The sequence below is a fragment of the Uloborus diversus genome, chromosome 3 (assembly GCF_026930045.1).
Source record: "Uloborus diversus isolate 005 chromosome 3, Udiv.v.3.1, whole genome shotgun sequence".
In the NCBI taxonomy this organism is placed as follows: Eukaryota; Metazoa; Arthropoda; class Arachnida; order Araneae; family Uloboridae; genus Uloborus; species Uloborus diversus.
The window spans coordinates 140,626,635-140,651,505 of record NC_072733.1 but is presented as its reverse complement, the minus strand read 5'-3'; the positions used below and the strand labels follow the sequence as shown (position 1 = coordinate 140,651,505).

Here is a 24,871-nt window from a genome sequence, read left to right as displayed (position 1 = left end):
ACCAACGTAATATAAACACGACGGGCATCTTTTAAAAAACCTTAACAAATATAGGTGTTTTAAAATTTCATGTCAATTTAGGGTCAGTATTTTCAAATTATTTTAAGAATTTATTTAGTTTGAATTTGATTTTGAATAATTTTCAGTGTAACTATGGAAATTCCGTAGCAGTTGGAGGGTATCCACTAAGCCTCCCATGTATGCACTTGCCAAGGATTTGCAAGTACTACAACCAACATAATATAAACACGACCGACATCTTGAAAAAAGACCTTAACAAATAGGGGTACCTTAAAATTTCGTGTCAATTTAGGGTAGATATTTTCAAGTTATTTTAAGCCTTGATTTAGTTTGAATTTGATTTTGAATAATTTTCATTATAACTACGGAAATTTCGTAGCAGTTGGAGGATATGCACTAAGCGCTACACGTAAGCACTTGCTTAAGCATGCGCTTGCCAAGGATTTGCAAGTATGTACCTCTTCGTTCAAAAAATGCATTTTAAAAAGCGGTCTAAAAGCTCTGTTAGTAAAATTCAGTTTTACTACTCATAGAAATCGCGAGCAGTGAAGTAGTATCACTTTGGGCCATCTTTAAAAGTAACCGTCGGAGTACTAGAATTATGTTCGTCGCTGTGTTTCGTGGATGCATTATCACCAGTTGCAGTTCCTGTACCATCCACGCTTGCTGTTGATTCCTCCGGCGTCTTCGACACCTCGGTCACATCGTGGTCATGATAGTGCTTATGTCTATGGTGAAAGGTCTGCAGAGAAAAACGGCGGTGCGTGCCTTTCCGTCCCCCACGACGACGACTGATGTGCGGATTCCCCTTTCGCATCGTCAAGTTCCGTAGAATTTGAAGTTGGGTATACACACGGCGTAATTCAATCTGCAACATCCAAAAAAAAAAAAAAACTTTCGTATCTTAAAAAAAGGTTCAATGTGCGCATTGACCATTGCACAAAGCAGTCTTGTGTAATTCGCACCGTACAAAGTTTTGTTTGTAACTTTCGAACAATTCCATTTTTTAAGTCCGCTTATTAGAATATCGGTTAAAAGAATATCTCACTTAATGTAATACAGTTTCAATGTACCAAACTGTTGTTATCTATTTTTTTTTAATCCCGTTTAATGGAATATCCCGCTTATTTGAATAATTTTTCGCCGAAAATTGGCTATTTCATTTAGCGGGCTCGACTATATACGTATATGAGTCAAATACAGTGAAATCTCGTTATTATGAATACCAATACAACGAAATATTCGTTTCAACGAAATAAATTTTAAATCCAGATTTAATTTCCAAAACAATAATTAAATTCCACTACAACGAAATTTCCGTTACAACGAACAAAATTTAGTCCATTGAAGTTCGTTGTAACGGGATTTCACTACATACGTTTTGAGGGTTAACAATGAAGAATTTGCTTCAGACATAGCTTTTTCATACAATTCTCGTTGAAGAGAAAAAAAAATGACACACAATTGCATATGCGCTTTGGTGATAGCACAAAGCTGTCTTATATAATCCTTACCATCTGAAGTTTTGCGAGCGACTTACGAGGAATTCTATTTTTGTAAGGGTAAGTCATTGTTTGGGAGATAATAATGGCAAAGAGGTTAATTCCTTTAAACATTACTACTTTTATGCAATGCCCAATGTAGAAAATGAAAAACTATAAACAGAACCTTGTACCTGCTCTGTTTTTTGAGACATAAATGCTAATATATGTCTCAAAAATCATTGAAAACTAGAAACGCGACTTGATGGAAGAGAAAGCAAAAGCGGATCATATACATTCAATGCAAAAAATACTAAGAGAAAGTCATACAAGGAAGTTCTGTCACACTGAATACCAATAAAACGAAATAAATTTTCAGTCCCGATTTAATTTCTATTACATTGCTCGAATTCCATTACAACGAAATCTCCGTTATGACGAAAAGAATTGCTGTCCCTTGAAGTTCGTTGTAACGGGATTTCACTGTATTTACTGTTAATGTTCAATGTTTGGTTTTAAAGCTGTAAAAAGCAGTATTAATTAACATATCATTAAAAGCTATGCTGACTTTAATGTTGTACTGAAGTTTAGAATTATCTCAAGGGCGAGTTTCAGACATGTTAGTCGTGGAATGAAAAAGAAAAAAAATGCGCTTATACTCACGTATACACGTGAAAGAAGGTTTGCTTCTAAAATTCCTACAACTCTTTCTGAATTTTTGATGTCAACTTTGTTTATATAAGGGGTGTTCAAATGAAAAGATACCAAACGATACTGCGGGTCTAAATGAAGACTTGATTCAAAATATGGAGCATACACCTGAGAACCACTGATTAACTAACCGAAGGATCCCTTATTCCCAGAATTTTTGTGGCCGTAACGAGACCAAGTATTTCATAGTGTATTTGAGTTTGTCGTCCGAGTAGACGCACTTCCCTTTCAAATGCTTTTTCAATGAATCAAACACATGGAAATTGCACGGCGATATGTTCTTACTGTAGGGCGGATGGCCAAGCTGCTCCCACTTGAACTTGGCCATTGCCGCTTGGGTGAACCTGGGTGCTTATTCCAAGCTCGAAATTCACCTTGCGAGATTAGTTCTGATCGCCTCACTAGATGGCGCTATAGGGAAAAAAGCGGTCTCGAAAGGAAATTCTCGCAAGTGGCAATTCCAAGCGCCAAAAGAAGGGGAAAAGTGACTTTTCGGGCGCTTATTTGCGGAGCGAAATCTCGACTGCCCTAAAGTAGGTGAGATTGAGCGATTTTTGTGATACAATTTGGGAGTTTGTCTTTCTGAAAGGTATTGGCTCGAGGAAAACGAATTTGGATGTTGCCAAACTTGGAGATGGTGCAGGGGGGCAAGGGGGGGGGAATAAAACTGCACTGGGGGGGGCAAGTGGTTTTCCGTTAAATTTTTGTGACACAAAAATGGGAGTTAGTTTTTCTGAAAGGTATTGGCAAGCAGAAAACAAATTACAATGTTACGAACCTTGAACATAGTGAAGGAGAGGGAGGGGGATTAAAACTGCGCTGGGGGGGGGGAGCAAGTGGTTTTCCGTTAAATTTTTGTGACACAAAAATGGGAGTTAGTTTTTTTGAAAGGTATTGGCAAGCAGAAAACAAATTAGAATGTTACGAACCTTGAACATAGTGAAGGGGAGGGAGGGGGGTTAAAACTGCGCTGGGGGGCAAGTGGTTTTCCGTTAAATTTTTGTGACACAAAAACGGGAGTTAGTTTTTCAGAAAGGTATTGGCAAGCAGAAAACAAATTAGAATGTTACAAACCTTGAACATTGTGAAGGGGAGGGAAGGGGGTTAAAACCGCGCTGGGGGCAAGTGGTTTTCCGTTAAACTTTTGTGACACAAAAACGGGAGTTAGTTTTTCTGAAATGTATTGGTAAGCAGAAAACAAATTAGAATGTTAGGAACCTTGAACATAGTGAAGGGGGGGTGAAAAAGTGGTTGTCCGTGGAATTTTTGTGATAAAATTACGGCAGTTGGTTTTTCTGATAGGTATTGGCACGAGGAAAACGAATTAGGATGTGGCCAACCCCAAAAATGGTGCAGGGGGGGGGGTTATAACTGCAAACATAAAACAGGTATATATGCAAAATTTTTCGCTTTACAACAAGTTTTCAAAGCTTAAAATGCTTAATTCAACTAATAACAACATTATAATGCGCAAACATCCGATTTAAATTGCAGACACATGTTTCGGAAGACACGTGTTAAGAGCTCCTTTTTCAATGTAAAAAATGTTTATGAATGAAAATGCATTAGGCTAAGGTTGATAACTTCCATTGATTCCAGTAACCAAACTCATCATTTTAGAACTAAGGTAAGAGTGGGGGGGGGGGAATCGGGGGCACTCCAAATCTTCAAGATATAATGCATTTGAAATAATTAAGGGGCTAGGAATTTCCTACTCCCTCTTATTTTTTTGACCGCTCGACGGCCTGCACAAATGCGTCTAGGGGAAATTTTATGTAAAAAGCGTTTATAAATTTTATTTTTCTTTTGTACATTATCCCACTTAAAGTTTAGTTTTTTCACAAAAGTACTAGTTGTTTCTGAAAGTTGTATGAATTTCAAACTTACACAGAATATACAATCCCTTTTTTTTGCGTTTTAGGGGGGGGGGGGTGACATCACAAATTATCGCCCCGGGTGTCACCCATGCTGGGTACGCCACTGACGTAGGTATTTTTTTATTTTTTTTTGTCTTCTTTTGACATAAAATCCTCCTCCCCTTTTTTTTCCTAAATTCTTTATTTATTACCTACTGTCAATATTCAATTTCAATTGAATTCAATTTGTAAGAAAATTTATTTTTCTTTATTAAAATTTGATATTGATTTACTAATTACAAAACAGAACAAATACTGGTAATTTCTGGGGAATTGTTTCTAAAGTTTGATTTTCCATTTCGCCGACATCAAAATTAGCAATATTATACATGTATTCGATTATCGTGTGCGCATTTGTAAATTGGCTGCTATGTAATATGATGCATTTCAAGGAAAAGAGAATGCTTCAAAATGCTCCTTTTTTCTTTTCTTCTTCAATTTAGGATCTTTCGTTTGGGTTGAACTTTAAAGTTCTTTATCAGCTGAAGAGAAATAATAATTGAAAAATTTATTCCTTTTACGAATATTTTTCAATATACATTTACAGAAGCAGAGTATTTATTTATTTTAAACTGCTCTTGTAACCAAGATTACTGTTTTGACTTTTTAATCTTGAAAATAAAGATGGAATTGTGTAATCATAGGTGGGGCATTCCAAGGTATTTTTGACATTTATGTAGAGTCCGTAACATGACCTTTTTTGCCATAACTTTTTAATTTACTGTTTGATTAGCATATTGTTTTATTTTGATCTTTTCCTACCAACACACCAGCTCAAATTAAAATAATTTGCAAATCAAACTGTAAATTAAAAAGTTATGGCAAAAAAGGTCACGTTACGGACTCTACATAAATGTCAAAAATACCTTGGAATGCCCCAGGTACAAGTTGCTTGTTTTGAAAAAGAATTCTAGAAAAGTACTGTTTTGAGGATATCTTTGGAAAACAATACCTAGAAAAAAATGGAATTTGAAAACAGGAATATTGAAGAAGTAATACTTTTTATTTAGTATATGCTTATTAAATAATAATTTTAAAGGAGAAGAGAAAAAAATCTGGAACATATCTTTGAAACTGAGATTGTTGTTATAATTGCAACTGGGAGCGGGGGGAGGGTTGGTTTTTACATTACTAATCCTAATATGGAAGATTATATATTCTGTTATGTCTGCTCCCATCCCCAAAAGCTCAATTAGCACAACAAACCTTTTACATTTTGTAGGGGTGTCCTCCCCCAAAATATCCGGAAGACTCCCCCCTCCAAAAGCAAGAGCCCCCCAAATAAAAAAATACCCCTCAACCCCCTTTAAAAATTTCAATGGCGCAGTCAGCGCCATGCCCTAACACCCCCCTCCCTGCATTTTAGTGTTTTTTTTATTCAATTTGAATTAGCAGATTTTTTCATCAAGACTTTTGAATGCCTCTAAACCTTTCGCACTCTGCACTTCATTAGACACGGCAACAACATAATATTCAGTCCACGATTACGAACTATTTGTATTTTTTCGTCTGCATTTATGAGGGTTAAGATTTTTTTTTTTAGTATCATTATTTTTTTATTTCGATTATAATTTCTTGGGAAAAATATATTTCATATAAGACGTTCTTACTAATATAGATGGTGTTACAGGGTAAATCAACAAAATTTACGGTTAATTTTTATCATATTTATGTATTGGCTGTTTTCACCTTTTCGATTTTTGTTTTAGACACTAATATTGAAATATGCAAAAAATATGACTTACTTTTTGCCATTCGACTAAGCTTTTTGCACCGGAGCACTCGGCCATTTTTCCTTTGTGTACTATTTTGTAAAATTCTCGGAGAATTAATTTTTAAGAACATCTGGGTTTGCTTCAAGAAAATCTAAAATTATTTCGGTATGATTCTTTGTAACGTAAAACGTATTCTTTGAAGAGTAGCCATTAGCGTGCCAGTCGTCAAAGTTCGCGCTTTTCTGTGCAAGAATTAAACAAAACAAAACTAGCTGCGCTGAAAGGACATTGGTTGGAAGAAGTCACGTGTACCTCCTGGCCGACCAAACTAATCGAAAAAATCGGCGCCTCTTCGAGAGACAGCTGCGAGCTGTTCAGAATTCAATGTTGCGAGATTTTTTCGACAACATCGATCACGTGACGGGAAATCTCGAAGTCGAAACGAGAATAGTTTGGAATGAGCGCCCTGGAGACGTGTGAACGCGCATCATCACGGAGCAGAACCGCTCTTCGTGAGCAGCCTTGGTCTTTTGTTCTTTAGTGAACCTGCGTAGGCCTTCGTTCTCCTGTGCTCGAGGAATTTAACAATTAGCGGATCTCGTACGTCAAAAGAGACGGTCGAAAGGACGGTGCTCTTTGTAAGAGCTTCTGATCTCTTCTGCGCATGCGAGACACGTGCTTCGATTCAGGCTGGATACCCTAATCGCATTCCTAGATGTCTCACTACGTTCTCTCATAGCGGCATGCTCAAATATAGTAACGGTTACGTTGTTGTGACGTTTAGTACCTTTTCATTCGAACACCCCTAATAATAATTCTGATCCTAATAATAGTGACCCCTAATAATAATGAAGGGCACAGAACAACGTAGTCTAAAAGAAAAGCAGAGGGATGCATACTATGAGCTACAAATACAAGAATATCAAATGCTCACTAAACAATTACGAACAAGTGGAGAGAATACTAAAGTAAAATGAAATACAGTGAAGTCTTGTTATTACGATTACTAATACAAAGATACAGAGTGTCCTGAAAAAGATTCTGTTTTCAAAAAATTATAACAGGAGAACAGTTAATGATAAAAAACAAATTCTTGCAGAAAATTCAGGAAGTGGGCAATAAATTTTTTTTCCTTAGAGGTCCAAATTTAGTTCAAAAATGTTTCAATAGATCGCACTACACCATAGTATGCCGTTAAGTCAAAAAAGAAGAATTGAAATTCACCGATTTACCCTCCGATTGCGACATAGGATTACAGCCGACGATTGTTTGAAAATATTTTTTTTTTCATTATTTTTGAAAAATTATGATGTAATTTTCTTTTTTATTTATTTTTGATTTGCGAGCTTACCATCTGCAGCGCCATCTGTTGGAAAAAATTTCAACTAAAATTTGGAATTCAGAGGGGGGGGGGGGGATTACGATCCACCACATTAATTTTTTGCAAGAATTATTTTTTTATCATTTACCGTTTTCCTGTTATTAATTTTTAAAAACAGTCAGTCTTTTTCAGGACACCATGTATATTCGTTATTCGTTTGTTATGATCACGTTTTATTTTATTGCCTTAAAGAAATGCGTACATAAAAAGCTAACTCATAAACTGCATTTAAAAATAAAAATTAGATATGTGTTGCCAATTTTGTTGCATGCAATACACAAAATCAGCTAAATTAATCGACAAATTTTCCTCGACGGGTTTTGCATTATTTGAGGAGCTATGAAAGTTGCTTCTATACCTGATTAGGGTAGACCGACCAGTGAATGAACAGTTAAGCACAATTTCATTTTTAAAAAATCCTAGTAATTTTAAATTCTGTACTATACAGATCGTGATAGCTAAAACATTTTAGTTGCTCTATGTAAATATCTCAAAAAAATCGCGGGAACTTAAATGGTACCGCTTCCGACTTTTTTAGGTGTTTTAAAAAAAAAAAATGGCGCAATGACCCAGTGAATGAACACCTTCGACCAGTAAATGAACACTAATTGGTCCAGTGAATGAACATGATAAATTTTGATTCAAAAAAAACTAAGTTTCTTTGAGATCTATCTATCTATATCTATAACTATATATCTTTCTATCTATTTTTCCATCTATCTATCTTTTAATCTATCTACTTATCTCTATCTATATATCTAGCTATCAGTCTGTACATCTAAATATCTACCAATCTATTATCCTAATCTATCTACCTATCTATCTACCTGCTTACTACCTGTCTATCTATTTACCTATCTATCTACTTATCTATCTATCCATCTATCTATCTACTTATCTATCTCCTTTATATATCTATCTATCTCCTTTATATATCTATCTATCTACTTATATATCTATCTATATATCTATATATCAGTCTGTACATCTAAATATCTACCAATCTATTACCCTAATCTATCTATCTATCTCTTTATCAGTCTATATACCTATCTATATCTATCTATTCACCTATCTATGTCTATCGGTCTATCTACCTGTCTATATATCTACCTACTATCTCTCTCTATATCAGTCTCTCTACCCAGCTATCTATCTCTATATCAGTCTCTCTATCTACCTACCTATCTATCTATTAACCATTACATAACCATTTATCTATCAATAAATCTTTCGATCTATCTCTCTACCTACCTATTCTATCTCTATATTTATCTACCTATATATCTACTTACCTCTTATTTTTAATATATCTATCTCTATATCTTCCTCTATCTATTTATCTATCTATATACAAACATACATACATTATTTTCTCTCTTTGTATATATATATTTATATTTCTCTATCTCTCTATCTACCTGTCTATCTATCAAGAGAGGTAAAGATATAGATATATAGATAGATGTAGGTAAGTTAATATACAGATAGAGATGTAGTAAAAAGTGCATTGTTTGCAAAAACAAAAATAAAGAAATTATAAAATATATAATAAAATACATAAATAAAAAAGCACATAAAACTATCTGCATTACAAAAAAGTACGAAAAAAATCTAAAAGAAACTTAAAATTTCTTTTTAAATCAAAAGAAATTTTGCCAGTGTTCATTCACTGGGTTTTCGCAATTTTTCGTACCCCAGTAGCTGAACACCCCTCTACCTGAAAATCTACGCATTCTGCATTGACTGAAACAATTTAAATCCATAGCCTAAATATGTACACTTAATTTTTCTTTCGTAGAGTTAAAGAATAAAATTTATCAATAAAAATAATATTTATCAAAATAATTGCTAGCACGAAACCAGCCTTATTATTTTGAAAGAGAAAAAGAACGATTCACGGCAGTAAAAATTTCAATTTTTTTTCAGGAAAAAAATACGTATCCAAGTAACCAATTAGGTGTCAGATAGCTTAGAATATCAATAAAGAACACTTTTGTAGAGAATTTATTTAGAAAAAAATTTTGGAAGCTTATTTTTTTTAAAAAAAATGACGCGCTGTTCATTCACTGGGTGATGTTCACTCACTGGTCGGTCTACCCTATATCCAGAATGTTCGGAAAGTTTTTCTACTATTTATACACCATAAAATATAAATAGAGGATGATATTCACTTAAGATTTTCTTATATTCAACATAAAAAAGTTCTATATTTTAAATTAAAATAATCCGAAAATGGCAATTTTATATTAGTTTGACGCAAAAAGCATCTTCTACTAATCTTTAACCCGTGAGACTGACGAGTTGAAAATTCTAATTACAGTCACTAACAAGGTTGAAATCACTCCTATGCTTCTTAGCTTCATGTTTACTGACTCTATGTCTTGCGTGCGATTAATAGTGGCCATATTGAAATGCTTTAAACTCGGTGGGGGAAAGATTTATATTGCACGTACAATAGTTAAAATCACTTAGCATTCAAACTTACACGAATTTCCTCTGGATCCATATCGCTGAGGTTAATATCCGAGAAGTCAACATCTCCGTTTGAAGTGATAGCTTCTCGCAGTTTGATGGCTTCCATCTGATCACGCACATCTCCACTCGACGACAACTGCCGGCCCGACTGGTAATCCATGAGGTCGGGTGGACGAGCGTGGTACCAGAGCTGATGAAAAGAAACATCAACATGAAAAACAAGACTTTGGGCAAACATATCGGTAATATTTTGCAGTAAGTTATCGCCCTAAGCCAGGGCTAACGCAGAAATACATAAAATACACCGCCAGCTCAGTCATTCCATCCGAGGACTTCCCGGAATAGGGTGATGAGAGCTAAAAAGCACAAAACTGCAGTCCTCGGATGGAATGACTGAGCTGGCGGTCTATTTTATGTGTATCGGTAACAGTTTTATAATAATAGACAGAGTGCATCAATAAGAAAGCGAAATTTAAGTTTTATAAAAGAAAACTATAATTAAGTTCAAGATGGATTTTCTTGCATCATTACAGTGAATTAATATTCCAATTTAGGACTACGTTTGGTCTATGTGATATGTTTTGTATTCAATTCGCAACACTCTTTTCATCCGAGTCCTCTCTCTCCAGGATAACCAGAACTGCCCACCTAGCTTGTGCGGGCGTACCCTTTGTGACTACTTCCTCTTGCGCATTGGAAACCAAGAGTCTTTTTTAATGCACTCTGAAAAGTAAAAGAAATCAAAGTGGAAATTGAACATGTTAGCCTCGCTATTGTGCAAGCGTATGAAAAAGTGATTTAAAAGTTCACCAAGAGAGGAAAGTGTCGCAAACCAAGTCGGTGGGGGGGGGGGGCTTGCATGCCGTAAATTGTGCTTCTATTTCAATATTTCAAGCAAAATGCTTATTTCAGCAGCACCGGCGAAGCTGTGCGATCTGATACGTCTTTCACTCTGCTTTCATAGAAATGAAGTTTGTTTCAATTGTAACTAATCTAAACTGCTCTATCAAAGTTCTAAGAAAGAGGCTATACCATCCACTCTCATTGCAAATAATAATAATAATAATGAAGTGTACTTAGTAAGTCACTCATAAACTAGGTTACGACGTAAATTACGTCGTAACCTAGTTTGTTTTTATAAATTTACCTTTGTTTTTATAAATTTAAAGATACAAATGCCAATCTTGCGTACCAAAATGGATGGAAATGCTATAACATCAGAGATGAGATCGATTTATGTCGTCATAACGGATGGAAAGGATATATTCATTAGAAAGGAGATCGAATTATGTCGATGAGAATTTCTCAAAATGGAAGCAATTTTACAAAACATTTTAAAAAAAAAATAATCAAGAACATAAAAGATAAAACATTAAATAATATAAACATTAAAAAAATACATCTGACGGATGTGCTATGTTTTGTAACAATGTCTAGCAATGCAGATCTAACTAACTAAAATAACATATCAATAATATAGAAAGAAATCATCGATCAACATTGCTGAAAAAACCACCGCTGTTTTACTTTCAATTCGCTAGAACGTGCCCAAAATCTTTATTGTCCATGCTGTAATTTTGATTTTCTGGAAAGTTTTGCGTTTTGACAAATCTTACACAACCTATTAATGGTTCTCTTTTACTCGAAAGTATCTAATACTGCGTAAAGTAGGGTCATTTTTGTTGCGCTAATGGATCTTTGATTAGAGGACCGGCAGTACTTTATTGACTTCTTTTTTGGCTTTGTTTTTGATTGATCAATTTTCTTTTAATGTTTTTAGTTTGATTAAATATTTTTAGAATTTCTTTCTCTCTCTTAGGTGATTAATTTTATTTTTCGTTTGCTGCATTCTTAAGCTTTTGCGTATGGATTTCGGTCAAAAGAAAAGACCGGATAATTTTCAGTTGTCCTTTCCAGATGTCCTTATAGGTCTCCAATTTAGAACAGAGAATGTAAAACACATTTATCAGCATTATATGAGGTAAATACTTTATTTCTACTTACTATAGAGTAAAAGCTTATCATATATTGTATCAAGACTCATTAGACATCATTAGAGTGATAAAAGTGGAAAACAAGTTCAGTTTTTATGCGAAATATTTTAAAGTTTCTTTTCATTTTGTGTGGAATAATTCGATTCCACTGGAAGTTGCTCAGGAAACTATGAAAAGAAAGTTTTCCACCGATACCTATGAGTAGTAATACAATTTGATAATGATTATCGCAGCCTCATTTAACATTTCTCTTTCTTTCTTCTACCCCTGGCTTAGAAAAAGCCTAGTTTCCTTTATATGAAAAGTCATCGAGAATGTTAAGGGTTGTTGGGTTTCAATTTCTTCACATTTGTCCTTATCACTGTCGTTTTCATTATTTTTTTAATCTGCATTAGTTTGAACTAGAGCTACAATATCCTTGGAAGTGTGTATCTCCTAAATAACAATATTGTCAACAAATATGATTTTCAAATGCTTCTTTACGCCACAATTAAAAAAAAAAAAAAGACATTCATAACTTATTCTCATGATTTATAAAAATGTTAGTGGAATGTTAAAGGAATTTTTATAACTAAAGATAACCTGAGCTGGAAGTCAATAAGAATTACTTGCTGTAAGCGAGGTTAACTCGTTAAAAGCGACTCATGCTTCCATACACTTAACATTGTATCAATCAGATCTTTCAGGTTTCCTCGCTAAATCTGGGTTCTCGTTAAATCAGGTTTCGATGCAAGCAAATTCGACTAATATATATTTATTAGTTGAACCAAATATATATACATACAGCTGGCTCTCTGTTGAACGACGCTCTATTAAACGACTTATATATATACATTGTAACGGATTCGGTGCGACTTCCACTTTCTTGAAATGAAGACACAGTTCTTGATTAAAAATACCGGAAATTTATTTACAATATGTACAGGAAAGAGCGTCAACAACTGCTAAATTATTCATCAGCAACTAAGCAATTATCACACAACACCGTAAACTCAACGGTTACACACGTATTAACTTCCAAATACGAAAACAACACAGCGAAATGCCTCGCTATAAACAGAGCTAATACACACCCTCAGTACGAAATCTCAATCGAAACTCTCTTTTTATCCATCGCTAACGGCTTATATACACATAGAAAAGAAATCTCTCAAATATTCCACACGCTTCTGGAAAAAAAGTAGACCGTTATCAAATTTTATCATTGAACAAAAAGGAAATAGGGATATCGTATACTTTAGCCATATGAAAAGGGGTTGTATATTCATTACGGGAAACTATTTACAGGTTACGTTACAACAATAATTACTATTTACAGGATTTGTAACATTGCCCCCTTCCTAAGGACTGCATGTAGCGGGCAGTACAATCCCCAGAAAGGGTGCCAAACTTCTATCACAAGTTCACAATTACACACTAATTAATAACTAACAGATACAGAAAACACAATTATAACAAGAAGTATTACTAAACATTAAAAGCAAACATTATCTACAACTTTTATGTTATCAACCATGGTTGTTTACGTAATACTCATGAACTATGGCCATAGTAGGGGGCTAACCGATCATAATGTATAACCCTAGGTTTTGCATTAGGTGATTTTTGGATCCTCACTACGACGTCATTCAGTCGGTTAAGGACTTTGTAGGGTCCATCCCAATGCGACTGCAACTTGGGTGAAAGACCTTTCCGTCGGATGGGATTCCATAACCAAATCTTGTCGCCTTCGTTGAATTCATGTCCAGTAGACCTTGTGTCGTATCGGGTCTTCATCTTCTCCGCCGCGATGTTGATTCGCTCTCGTGCGAAGTTATGAACGTCTTCCAACCGGGCCTGGAGATCCTGGATGTACTCCTCAGGCGATGCAGGCGCATCCGAGAGGACGACCGAAGACGAGATCACAAGGTAGCCGAAGCTCTCGTCCGAAGAGCATCTGAGATGGGGCATATCCGGTAGTCTCGTGGACAGCACTGCGGTAGGCCAGCAGGAACAAAGGTAGCTTCTTGTCCCAATCCTGTTGATTTCTGGATACCATAAGCGAGAGATTATTCAGGCTTGTGCGGTTAAATCTCTCCACCATGCCGTCCGATTGTGGGTGTAGTGGTGTTGTCCTAGTTTTCTCAATTCCGAAAATTTGACATAGGCCCTTAAACACAGCAGAGATGAAATTCCTCCCTTGATCGGAATGAATCTGCAAAGGTGTTCCGTATCTCGCGATCCAATGTTGGACTAGAGTCTCTGCTACGGTGGTAGCCTCTTGATCTGGAATGGGATATGCTTCCGGCCATTTGGTGAAGTAGTCGATGGAAACAAGAATGTATTTGTTCCCATCAGCAGTTCTTGGTAGAGGACCCAGGATGTCGATCCCAATTCCTTCGAAAGGAGCTCCAACGTTGTACAGATGTAGCTTCCCTCTGCTTCTCTTCTTCGGTCCTTTACGAGCAGCACAGGCGTCACAAGAATGGCACCACTTCTCCACGTCATCCTTCGCCTTGCTGCAGAAGAAGCGCTCCCGAACTTTATTGAGGTTTTTCAAGACACCAAAATGTCCTCCAGTCGCACTACTATGTATTTCTTTCAGAACATCTGAAATCCTTGATCGGGGAAGTAGTAACTGCCACCTAGATGTTTTGCCGTCGTCAGATTCCCATTTTCGGTGTAGCACGCCGTTCCGTAAATGGAGCGAGTTCCATAAAGCCCAGTATCTTTTTGTTGCAGGACTGAAGATGGAAACGTCCTGCCAGCTAGGTCGCCGACTGTCACTTTCCATGAACTCCAAAATTGGTTTTATGTCGGGGTCTTCAAGTTGATCTTTTCGAACTTGGTCGTCACTCCATGGATCAGGTTCTGATGATATTGGAGTCACTGTCACCTGATAGGCGGTAGGGCTAGTCGTTCCATACTGTTTCTCGATTCGAGAACAATAATTGCAGTTTTCAGGACAGGGTCTCCTTGCTAAAGCGTCTGCATTACCGTGAGACAACCCTTTTCGGTGCTTGATCTCCATGTCATATTCCTGGAGCCGCTGTATCCACCTGGCTATCTGGCCTTCTGGATTCTTGAAGTTCAAAAGCCAAGTTAACGAGGCATGATCTGTCCGAAGCAGAAATTTTCGGCCGTAGAGGTAATGATGGAAGTGTTCTACAGCTTTCACTATGGCCAGTAACTCCTTTCTGGTGACGCAGTAATTTCGCTCCGACTTTGATATGCATTTGCTCCAGTAAGCGATGACATGTTCATTGCCGTCAATTTCTTGGGATAAAACAGCTCCGATGCCTTCGTGGCTCGCATCAGTGTCTAGGATAAAGGATTTTCCAGGCTGAGGATATGAGAGAGTCGGCGTTGATGTTAAAGCCTCCTTCAGTCGTAGAAATGCATCTTCGCATTCTTTGGACCATTCAAACTTTTGCTTGCTTTCCGTCAGCTTATGCAAAGGTCGTGCAATGTTGGAAAAACCCTTCACAAACTTCCTGTAGTACGTACAGAGCCCCAGGAAACTTCGCAGCTGATGGATGTTTTCGGGACGACTCCAACTCTTGACCGCAGATACCTTTTCCGGATCGGTTTGTACACCCTCAGAAGAGATGATGTGACCAAGGTAGTTCACTTCCCGGCGGAACAAATTACATTTGGACGAGCTTAACTTCAGATTGGCTTCCTTAAGCTTTTGCAGCACTTTCCTAAGATTAGCCAGATGTTCATCGAAGCTGCGTCCCACGATGATGATATCGTCTAAGTAGACCAGACAGGATTCGTAGGAAAGTCCTCTTAACACTGTCTCCATAAGACGCTCGAACGTAGCTGGGGCATTGCAGAGGCCGAAGGGCATCACTTTAAACTGCCATAAGCCTTGTTCAGTTGTAAACGCTGTCTTCTCTCGGTCATCAGGGTGTATTCAACCTGCCAGTAGCGCCGCTCTTCAAGTCCAGGGTCGAAAACCACTTGTGTCCGGAAAGAGTGTCCAAGGTGTCGTCTATCCGTGGAAGAGGGTAACTGTCTTTCTTGGTGATTTCATTCAATCGTCGGTAATCGACACAAAATCTGGTGGAGCCATCTTTCTTTCGGACCAAGACGATGGGAGAGGCCCAAGGACTGGACGAGGGTTCGATGACATCATTCTCCTGCATCTCTTTCAGGAGGGTCTCAACCTCTTCCTTCTTGGCGAACGGTAGTCGTCTTGGATGCTGTTTAATAGGGGAGTGTTCTCCAGTGTAAATCCTATGCTGCGTTAAATTGGTACGGCCAACATCCTCCGATGTAGATGAAAACAGATGCTTGAAGTCGTCCACCAATTGTTCCGCAGCAGTTCTTTGATCTTTCGATAATGACGCACTCCCAATTAACTTCGATGTTAAGGACCCAGAAGACACAGTCTCGGGGAAATTGATTCTTCTAATGATGCAGTTTACTGGAGTACAAGTTGCCAACACTTCACCCTTTCGGATATTCCTTGACCTTTCACTCACGTTGGCGACTCTCACAGGAATTACATCCTTAGAAAGGTTCACAAGCGTCGATGCTACCAGCACTTACTTTTAGGCTATTGTTTAGGTTAGGGTATTCAATGAGGCCGAATCTAAAGCTGTTGTTTTCTTCAATGGAGCCAGGTATCAATGATTCTGACCTTGAGGGAATTGGTAAATCTGTTTGGGCAATTATTTGATGAGCGGATTTTACATCACTTTCTGCGGGAAAAACTGCTATGTCTTCTCTCGTCGAGTGTAGCTCGTTAGTCTTGAAGTCGAGGTTGAAGTCATACTTCTTTAAAAAGTCCAATCCGAGAATGAAGGGGTCTATGATAGCAGCAACGAATGCGGTATGATGGTAAATGACATTTCCAAACACAATTTCTAAGTTCACGTTACCTTCAATCTCGATCTTGTCACCTGTCACAGTTTGGAGGGTAACGCAGGGCGGCGTCCACAGAATGTTGAGTCCAAATTGACGAGCCACATCTGTTCTAATGATTGTAACATTGGCTCCAGTGTCAATAATCAGTTCGCAGGGAAACCCGTTTACATATGCGTAAACAAACAGTCCATTACTGCCGCCACTCGTCGATGAAATCTGGAAAACATTAAGATGGGGCTCATTCCAATTTGGCGACCTCCGCCCCGCGAGATTGCCATGGATTAGTTTTCCTGGACCTGAGAGGGAGAGGTGTTCTTCCCTCTGGTTTGGCGAGTATCACAGTTTCTTCGTACGTGACCCTCGCCGCCGCATTTCCAGCACTTAAGTGGTTGTCGATTTTGGTCCTTGGGCGTCGAAATCCTTTTTAGGGTTCCTGCAATTTCTTTTATTTGCTTTTCAAGTTCAGCAAATCGTGACGAAACCGGATCAGGCTCATCAGTTTTCACGCCGCGGATTGAATGGCGATCCTTGCGGGTTGCTTGCTGGGCGGCCTCCAACTTCAACGCATACACAACAGCAGAATTTAGGTCTTTGACATCCGCCATCCGTAGAGCTTTCTGGATTTCCGGATCTCGAACCCCGTCCATGTAGTAGTTGAGTGCCAGGTTGTCTCGAACATCCGCAGGACAGTCGCAAAAAGCAAGATGAGACAGTCTCTTGATGTCCGCCGCAAGCTCTTGCAGGGTTTCCCCGGTTTTCTGGAAACGGGACTTCAACTGGAGTCGACTGAAATCTTTCTGGCACTTCTCACCGAAGCGAAGCTCCAACGCAGATTTGAGGGCGGCGAAATCCAGGCGCTGGCCGTCCGGAAGGGTCTGAAGAATGTCCGCTGCGTCACCTCTCAGGGATGCTGAAAGATGGCAGGCCTTGGTAGCAGAGTCCCATTCGTTCGCTTCCGCCACTATCATGAACTGAGTTTTGTAAACCTGCCACGAAGTTTTCCCATCAAATGTGGCAAGTTTAATGGACGGTCGAGCAACCGATGTGGGAGCGCCAAACTGTACAGAGCTGCTTTCCGCGGTCGCCAATCTCCTTTCCAGGTCTTTAAAGATGTCTTCTTTAAGTTGATGAAATTTTCTATCTTCTTCTTCCAGTTTATTTTCTACAGCATTGCATCGGCCTTCAACCAAACTTAATTTTTCTTCAAATTTCTCTTCGATTTTATTTTCCACTGCGATGAATCGGCCTTCAACTGCCTCAAACTTTCCTTCAATAGCATCAACTCGATGCTCTATCTCATTAAATTTATTTTCCATCACAGTCTTTACAGAAGTAAGATCGTTTTTAATTTCCTCTTGGTTAGAAACTAGGTCATTTTTCAGCACCGTTAAATCACTTTTCAATTGGTTTTGATTAGCCGCCATATCAGTTTTTAATTGTTCTTGATTAGCTGCCATATCATTTTTTAATTGTTCTTGATTTGCTGTAAAACTTTCAGTCAAGTCATTTTTTAATTGTTCTTGATTAGCTGTAAAACTTGCAGTCAAGTCACTTTTTAATTGTTCTTGATTAGCCGCCATATCACTCTTCACAGAGGTGATTGCTTCAAGAAGTTGTTTTAATTGTTCATCTATTGCGCGAGTAATCACCATAAAAATAAAGTCCTAATTCAAAAAAAGTCTTTATGAAAAAAAGTCCGAAGTCACACTTACTCCAAGAAAGCCCGGAAGAAGCCCAGCGTTGGGCGCCAAATTTTAACGGATTCGGTGCGACTTCCACTTTCTTGAAATGAAGACAGTTCTTGATTAAAAATACAGGAAATTTATGTACAATATGTACAGGAAAGAGCGTCAACAACTGCTAAATTATTCATCAGCAATTAAGCAATTATCACACAACACCTTAACCCATATTGTACCACATTAAAAAATAATTAATATTTTTCCGAAAAATTGCTATTACAGACTAATAAGAGCTCAAGAAGAAATATAAAATTTTAAAACTTACCAAAATTTTATTAGTTTCAGTTTAACAAGCTGTCCTATATATAGGACGATGGTACAATCCGCTACCGTGTAAGGTTTTCCAGTCAAGCATCCTGGTATGCGTGAAACGGAAGAAAACATTCCATGCAAAGTCCCAAATTACATTTTTTGCAAATAGTCACGGGTTTTTTAGTGCAATTTTTCAGCTGACATCTACGCTGTTTTCCATTCGGGTTTTTAACTAAAATATGATCACTCTGCAACTTCAAAAAAGCTGCGCTTTTTTGCTGAACACCCAGACGTCTTCCTGCAACATTTCGTGGTACACATAAACCAAGGTAAGCAATAGTGACATTTCTACGAAATTCAAGAAGTTCCAAAGATTGTTCTGTAGAAAAGAGTTTCGATATTTTCCAAGCAGCAACCAGTGCAGTTTCAAAGGCATTTATAACTAAAGGCCAATACCACTTTTTACCTTGTATGGAAGAGTAATATGTTTCCATATGATTGTCGAACAAGTCAACACCATTTTTATACTTGTTATATGAAACAACACAAGATGGGATGTCTACTTTTTGTTTTCCACCCTTCATTCTTCTTTCAACTTTTTTAAAACACCTCGTGTCTTCAAAATTTGTGATGAGTGATACTACTCTATTATCGTTCCATCGAACAGCTGCAATCTCATTATTCACGTCAAATTTCCTGTCGGATGTTCCGCGATCCATATTTCCTAGGATTTTAGAGGACTTTAAAGGACATTTTCCCATTCTGTTTTCCCTTACTGTTCCTGTAGCAAAGAATTGCTTGCTTCTCAAATGAGAGAAAAGATTATAAGATGAAAAAAAATTATCCATATAAATTTTATGCTTTGCTGGAGTTTCAATAATGGATAGCAACTCATCAACAACTGTTTCTGATAACAACTTCTGTCCCTTTTTCATCATTTTAGTTTCGTTAAAACTAGTGGAACCATGTTCAGAAATGGGGTTCTCTTTTCGTGCCCCTTGATATGGTATAATATGAAAAGGATAACCATCAAAAGATGAAAGTATCCAGAGCTTGTAACCAAATTTCACAGGTTTCCCTTTCATATACATTTTGCATCCATGTCCTCCAAAATAACGAACCATCCTTTCATCAATACTTAAATGCTCCAAAAATACACCAAATTGTTGCAAAGCTTCATTCAAAAAATCATAGAGAGGACGAACTTTATAATATCGATCTAAATCAATAGTTGCATTGTCGTTGAAATGTAAATATCGCTTGATATCAGAAAAACGCTTTCTTGACATTGCTTGACTAACCAGAGTTGTTCCTGTATCAGGAGCATTTTCCCAGTACATTTTTTCTCTTGGTAGAATGTGATAACCACTGTAGAAAAGTATGCCTAAAAATTGTTTGAATTCGTCCATTTTCAAACAAAAATCATGGTTATTTTTTTGTCCAGCATATTTGTTGCTTTCTTCTACTGCTTTCAAAATCATATTTTTAGCCAAAACCTCGAAAAGCTCCACGGGTGATTTTTCTGAAATAATGTCCAATACCTTCTGATGATTTTCATTAGAAAACTTTTCAGGATGTGATGAAAACTTTGGTACACGATTAGTCCATTTTGGTTGTGATATATTTATTTCTTCATTGCTATTTATTCCTTTTAAAATTTCAATTGTTCCAGCAGTTTCCTCTTGAAGTTTCTCATCAAAAATAGCGTGACCATGTGCAGTAATAGAGGTTTCATCAATTTCTTCATCATCAGTGACTGTGTCTGGATCAGGTGGCACTATTATCATTTCAGGATCACTCTCATCTGCTTCATCATCTAATGACATTAAATATTCCACAGCTTCTTCCGTTGTTAAGAATTTCCTACTTGATCTACTAAAAGTACTCATCTCTACTTGTTTTTGACATCAGCTCTCACACTTCGAACAACAATAACTGAGCGAATATTTTAACCCAGTGCAGAAGATAGCGTCACCACGTGATAAAATGCTCATGGTAAATTAACCAACAAAAGCATTCCCCCACAAACACCAGAGAAACCAGTTCCTGCTCACTTTGTTACAACAAAACTGGATAGTATTGACTTCTGGGCCCATCTATTCTGTGAGAGTTCAGATCTGTTCATTGGGAGCGCACAGTAGGGGATTTTACTATCGTCCTATTTACAGGACGGCTGAAAAAACTTCCATAAAACCTATTTAAATGTAGTTTTTTCTCTGCAAATTTTCTTTAGCGTTAACGGATACGACTAAAAGTAATATATTGTGGACAGAATTTTGGCATATTTTTTATAAAATGGATTTGATTAAAAATTAAATTTCGCATAATAAAACAGCAAGAAATCGCTAAATTCAAAAAAACAAAATAAAATAAAATCCTCAAAGTAGAATTCTCAATTTTTGTACTTAGCACTAATCAAGTGTAACGTTTATAACAGTAACAAACATAAGTTAAAATATGTGAAAATACTTATAGTATCGCAAAAAAACTGAGCTGTCCTATATATAGGACGATAGTGAAATATGGGTTAAACTCAACGGTTACACACATATTTACTTCCAAATACGAAAACAACACAGCGAAATGCCTCGTTATAAACAGAGCTAATACACACTCTCAGTACGAAATCTCAATCGAAACTCTCTTTTTATCCATCGCTAACGGCTTATATACACACCGAAAAGAAATCTCTCAAATATTCCACACGCTTCTGGAAAAAAAGTAGACCGTTATCAAATTTTATCAATGAACAAAAAGGAAATAGGGGGGTCGTATACTTTAGCCATATGAAAAGGGGTTGTATATTCATTACGGGAAACTATTTACAGGTTACGTTACAACAATAATTACTATTTACAGGATTTGTAACAATATATATATATATATATATATATATATATATATATATATATATATATATATATATATATATATATATATCATAGGTTAAATATTTATAAATTTAAATTTCATGATACACTTAATCTCAAAATTTTCATTAAATAAATCCCAAGTTGCCAAGTTGCTTTTTAACGTCATTCCTTACGTTGGAAGATCAGCAGGAGCAATGTAACTAAACTACAACGAGATTCATTTTTCGAGTTAATTTATTTCAAAGCTGATTAAAAAGGAGATCGGAGCAAAAGAAGACGTTTAAAAAAAAAAAAAAACCTTCTCTTGCTTCTAATGATGTTCCGGCGAATGAAATAATCATTCCGAGCTCTTCTCACTAAATGAATTCGCTTCACTTACTTTGGGTGCGAAGATGAGAAACAAGATGAGCGTGACAGTGCACTGGCAGCGGAGAAAGTACAAAAGGTAGATGTAGTCAGGCTGCAGATTGGACCACACAACATGCCTGTGAGGAAACATTAAGAACAATACGTTATCATATTTGCCAGTTTCTGATTACATATTTATTTAAATAAAGAAAAAAAAAATGCACAAGCGAAAAATATAGATGGTGCTTTTCTTTCATATGAAATTCCTGTTCTCTTGATCGTCGCAACGATCTGATTATTTACCTATCGTACACCCATAAAAAATACCACCATAAATATTAGGAGGACCGGAAAGTAATGTCGTTTTTTTTCAAGCAGATACATTTTTACAGGTTTTTATTTTTAATCGACGAAGTAATTACCTTCGCTATCAACAACTCTTTTCCGTGTAGTGCAAATTTTTCACCACCGGGTAGATAGAAATTAATCGATTATTGAACAAATATGTGAAGATTACCATTTGGATATCGGACCAACTCCAAAGTTTCTTTTTTAGTCACGTTTAGGTCGGAAAAAGGGAAATAAGATGATGCCATGTCAGGTGTAATAAAAATGGTGGGTAAAGCAGTTCCACCTCAGCTCATTATTTTTTTTAAGGATTCGCCTTGAGCAGTGTGGTTTTGTATTGTCAGGTTGCAGAATCACTCGTTTTCTGCTGGTAATAGTGTAAATATTCTCGTCATAAATTGCACCATCTGATTTCTCTTTCTTCCAATCGCCAACACACTTTCAATGGGACAAAAACTTGAAAATTTGACTTGCATCCAAGATGCCATTTCCAGATATTTTGCTCCAAATATCAAATGGTTTTTATCTATGTGGGATGGAATTTTTTTTTTTAGATGGCAAAAGGCTGATAATAACGACCGTTGTAGCATCATTGATTTAAAATAAAAACTTTAAAAAAGTATTTGTTTGAAAAACAAAAAACCAAATTACTTCCAGATCCCCTAACAAATTTTAATTTGTGATTTTATGGCAGTTTTGCTGTGGTAAAAGACTGGACTTTGAAATGAAATACAATTAAACTTGATTATGTTTAATATCGATAGTTAATTGGAGAGTGTAAGTGTATTTCTAGGTCCAGCATATTATCACTGTAATACCACCATAATGCCAAAAATTAAAGATTTGCACTCATGTCGGTATCTAATTGGCTGTGCGATATATTCGCCCCAAATTAGTTGCTACATTAGAATAATTTTCAGTTGATTATTGATACGGATGATTTTATGATCTTTTTACGCACATTTAAAACTACTTTTCAAAAATGAAGGTTTTTTTGGAAGTTTTTATGTATTTTCGGAACATTTTAGAGAATTTCTTAAGATCGGTTTATTCTTAGTTAATGTTTGAACAATGACTGTAAAAAAAACGGAAAAATACTAGATGAGTAATGGGTAGCTCGTGTGCCGAATTTTTTCCAGTAACAAACCTGGCAAAGACAGGAGATTTTCCCACTAAAAGTCAGTAACATTCCCGAAATACACCTGAAATCTTTCGGAATAATTCAGAAACCTTCGTAATAAAAACCAGTCACGTATCTGGAATATATCAGGAACCTTTCAAGAAAAATTAGATACGTTGATAGTAATAGCTTGTCACCTTCTTGATTTACCAGGGAAGCTCCTAAAACAAGGCGGTCATTCCAAGCTCGTCAGCTTGCGAGATCGAGATTCTCGCTCACGTGATCGGTTGTGACGTAATGTCGCAAAGTAGTATTCTAATCTACTCGAACCTAGCCGCAAGCTATGTTCGAGTAGATTAAAATACTACTTTGTAACATTTCTACCTCACAACCGATCACGTGAGCGAGAATCTCGATCTCGCAAGCTGACGAGCTTGGAATGACCGCCCAAATATAGCAGAAGCTAAAGCAGAATTCCGTGCAAATACCAAACAGCATTTACGCATCCAATTCTGGAAAAGCTACAATATCCAGAGACGCCACTTCACCCTTATTTTAAGTTCAGCCCATTTAAAAGGACCGTAACTGAGATTAGGGAGCTGAGTATATCTCTGCATCAGAGCTAATAATGTTTCCCACAACAGTGAGAAGTTTGCAACTTGTAGCGCTTCTAGAAAATTTTCTCTATTGTAGGATTATGTTTGGAAAGTGAAATAGTTAAGATAGCTTAGTTTTTTCAAAATAAAAAATTTGAAAATGTGTTTTAAGAATTACGGTGCACAAAAAATAGCAATATATTTTATAGTAAAACTTGCATTGAATTTTTATTTTTTTATTTTTGGTAGTAAATTTGTACCTCCAAAAAAAGGTGGAAAATTTTCACCTTTTTTTCAAGGGGCAAAGGGAAAAATTAAATATTTTATAATGAAATATTTTCCTTTCGATTATTAAAGATTTGTTTGATCAAATGAATGAGTAAATAAAAGAAAATGAATGAATAAATTACAAGAAAATGAAACAATAAATGAATAAAAAAGTAAAATAATAAATACATGAATAAACATAAATGAGTGGATAAAATAGTGAATGAATAAATAAGGGAATTGTTAAATGCAAAAGTGTAAATGAAACAATTAATAAATAAATACGGAGGTGAATTGATCGAGGATAGAATATATAAATGAACTTAGCTATTTCACTTTGACTCGCATGCACTTGACTAACTGTACAAAGCATTTAAAATACGATTACGCTTAGTAGTAAATAAAAAATAAATACTGTACCGAATATCAGTATACCTCAATTAATATTTAAAATTTCAATAACTAAAACTAAATCATTTAATAATAACAAAAACAAATTTTGTCACATAACAAAATATTACAATATGAGAATTAATTTTCGAAAATTGCTTATACAGTAAAACCTGTCAAGTTGACCACCCTTGTAAGTTGACCACCTGTCTATGTTGACCGCTATTGTCAGGAACGGAATTATTCCTATCTCATATAATGAAGGAAAACCTGTGTAACTTGACCACCTCTCTATCTTGACCACCTGTCTATCTTGACCACTAATGTTCGCCAAATTTGGTTTGGAGTATTGTAAAAAACCCTTTGTAAGTTGACCACTTGTTT

At 36.4% G+C, this 24,871-nt stretch overlaps 1 protein-coding gene across 1 annotated transcript in view; it reads right to left on the bottom strand.

Annotated features, from left to right (window-relative positions):
• Positions 1-301: 301 nt before the first annotated feature.
• Positions 302-24,871, bottom strand: part of LOC129218167 (probable G-protein coupled receptor 158) — a 49,337-nt gene continuing 24,767 nt past the window's right edge. The window contains exons 9-11 of the mRNA XM_054852381.1: positions 21,798-21,903; positions 9,714-9,893; positions 302-889 (exon numbers count right to left, since the gene is read on the bottom strand). Of these exons, the coding sequence (XP_054708356.1) occupies positions 578-889; positions 9,714-9,893; positions 21,798-21,903 (598 nt within the window). The 3' untranslated portion in view covers positions 302-577. The remainder of the gene's footprint in view (positions 890-9,713; positions 9,894-21,797; positions 21,904-24,871) is intronic.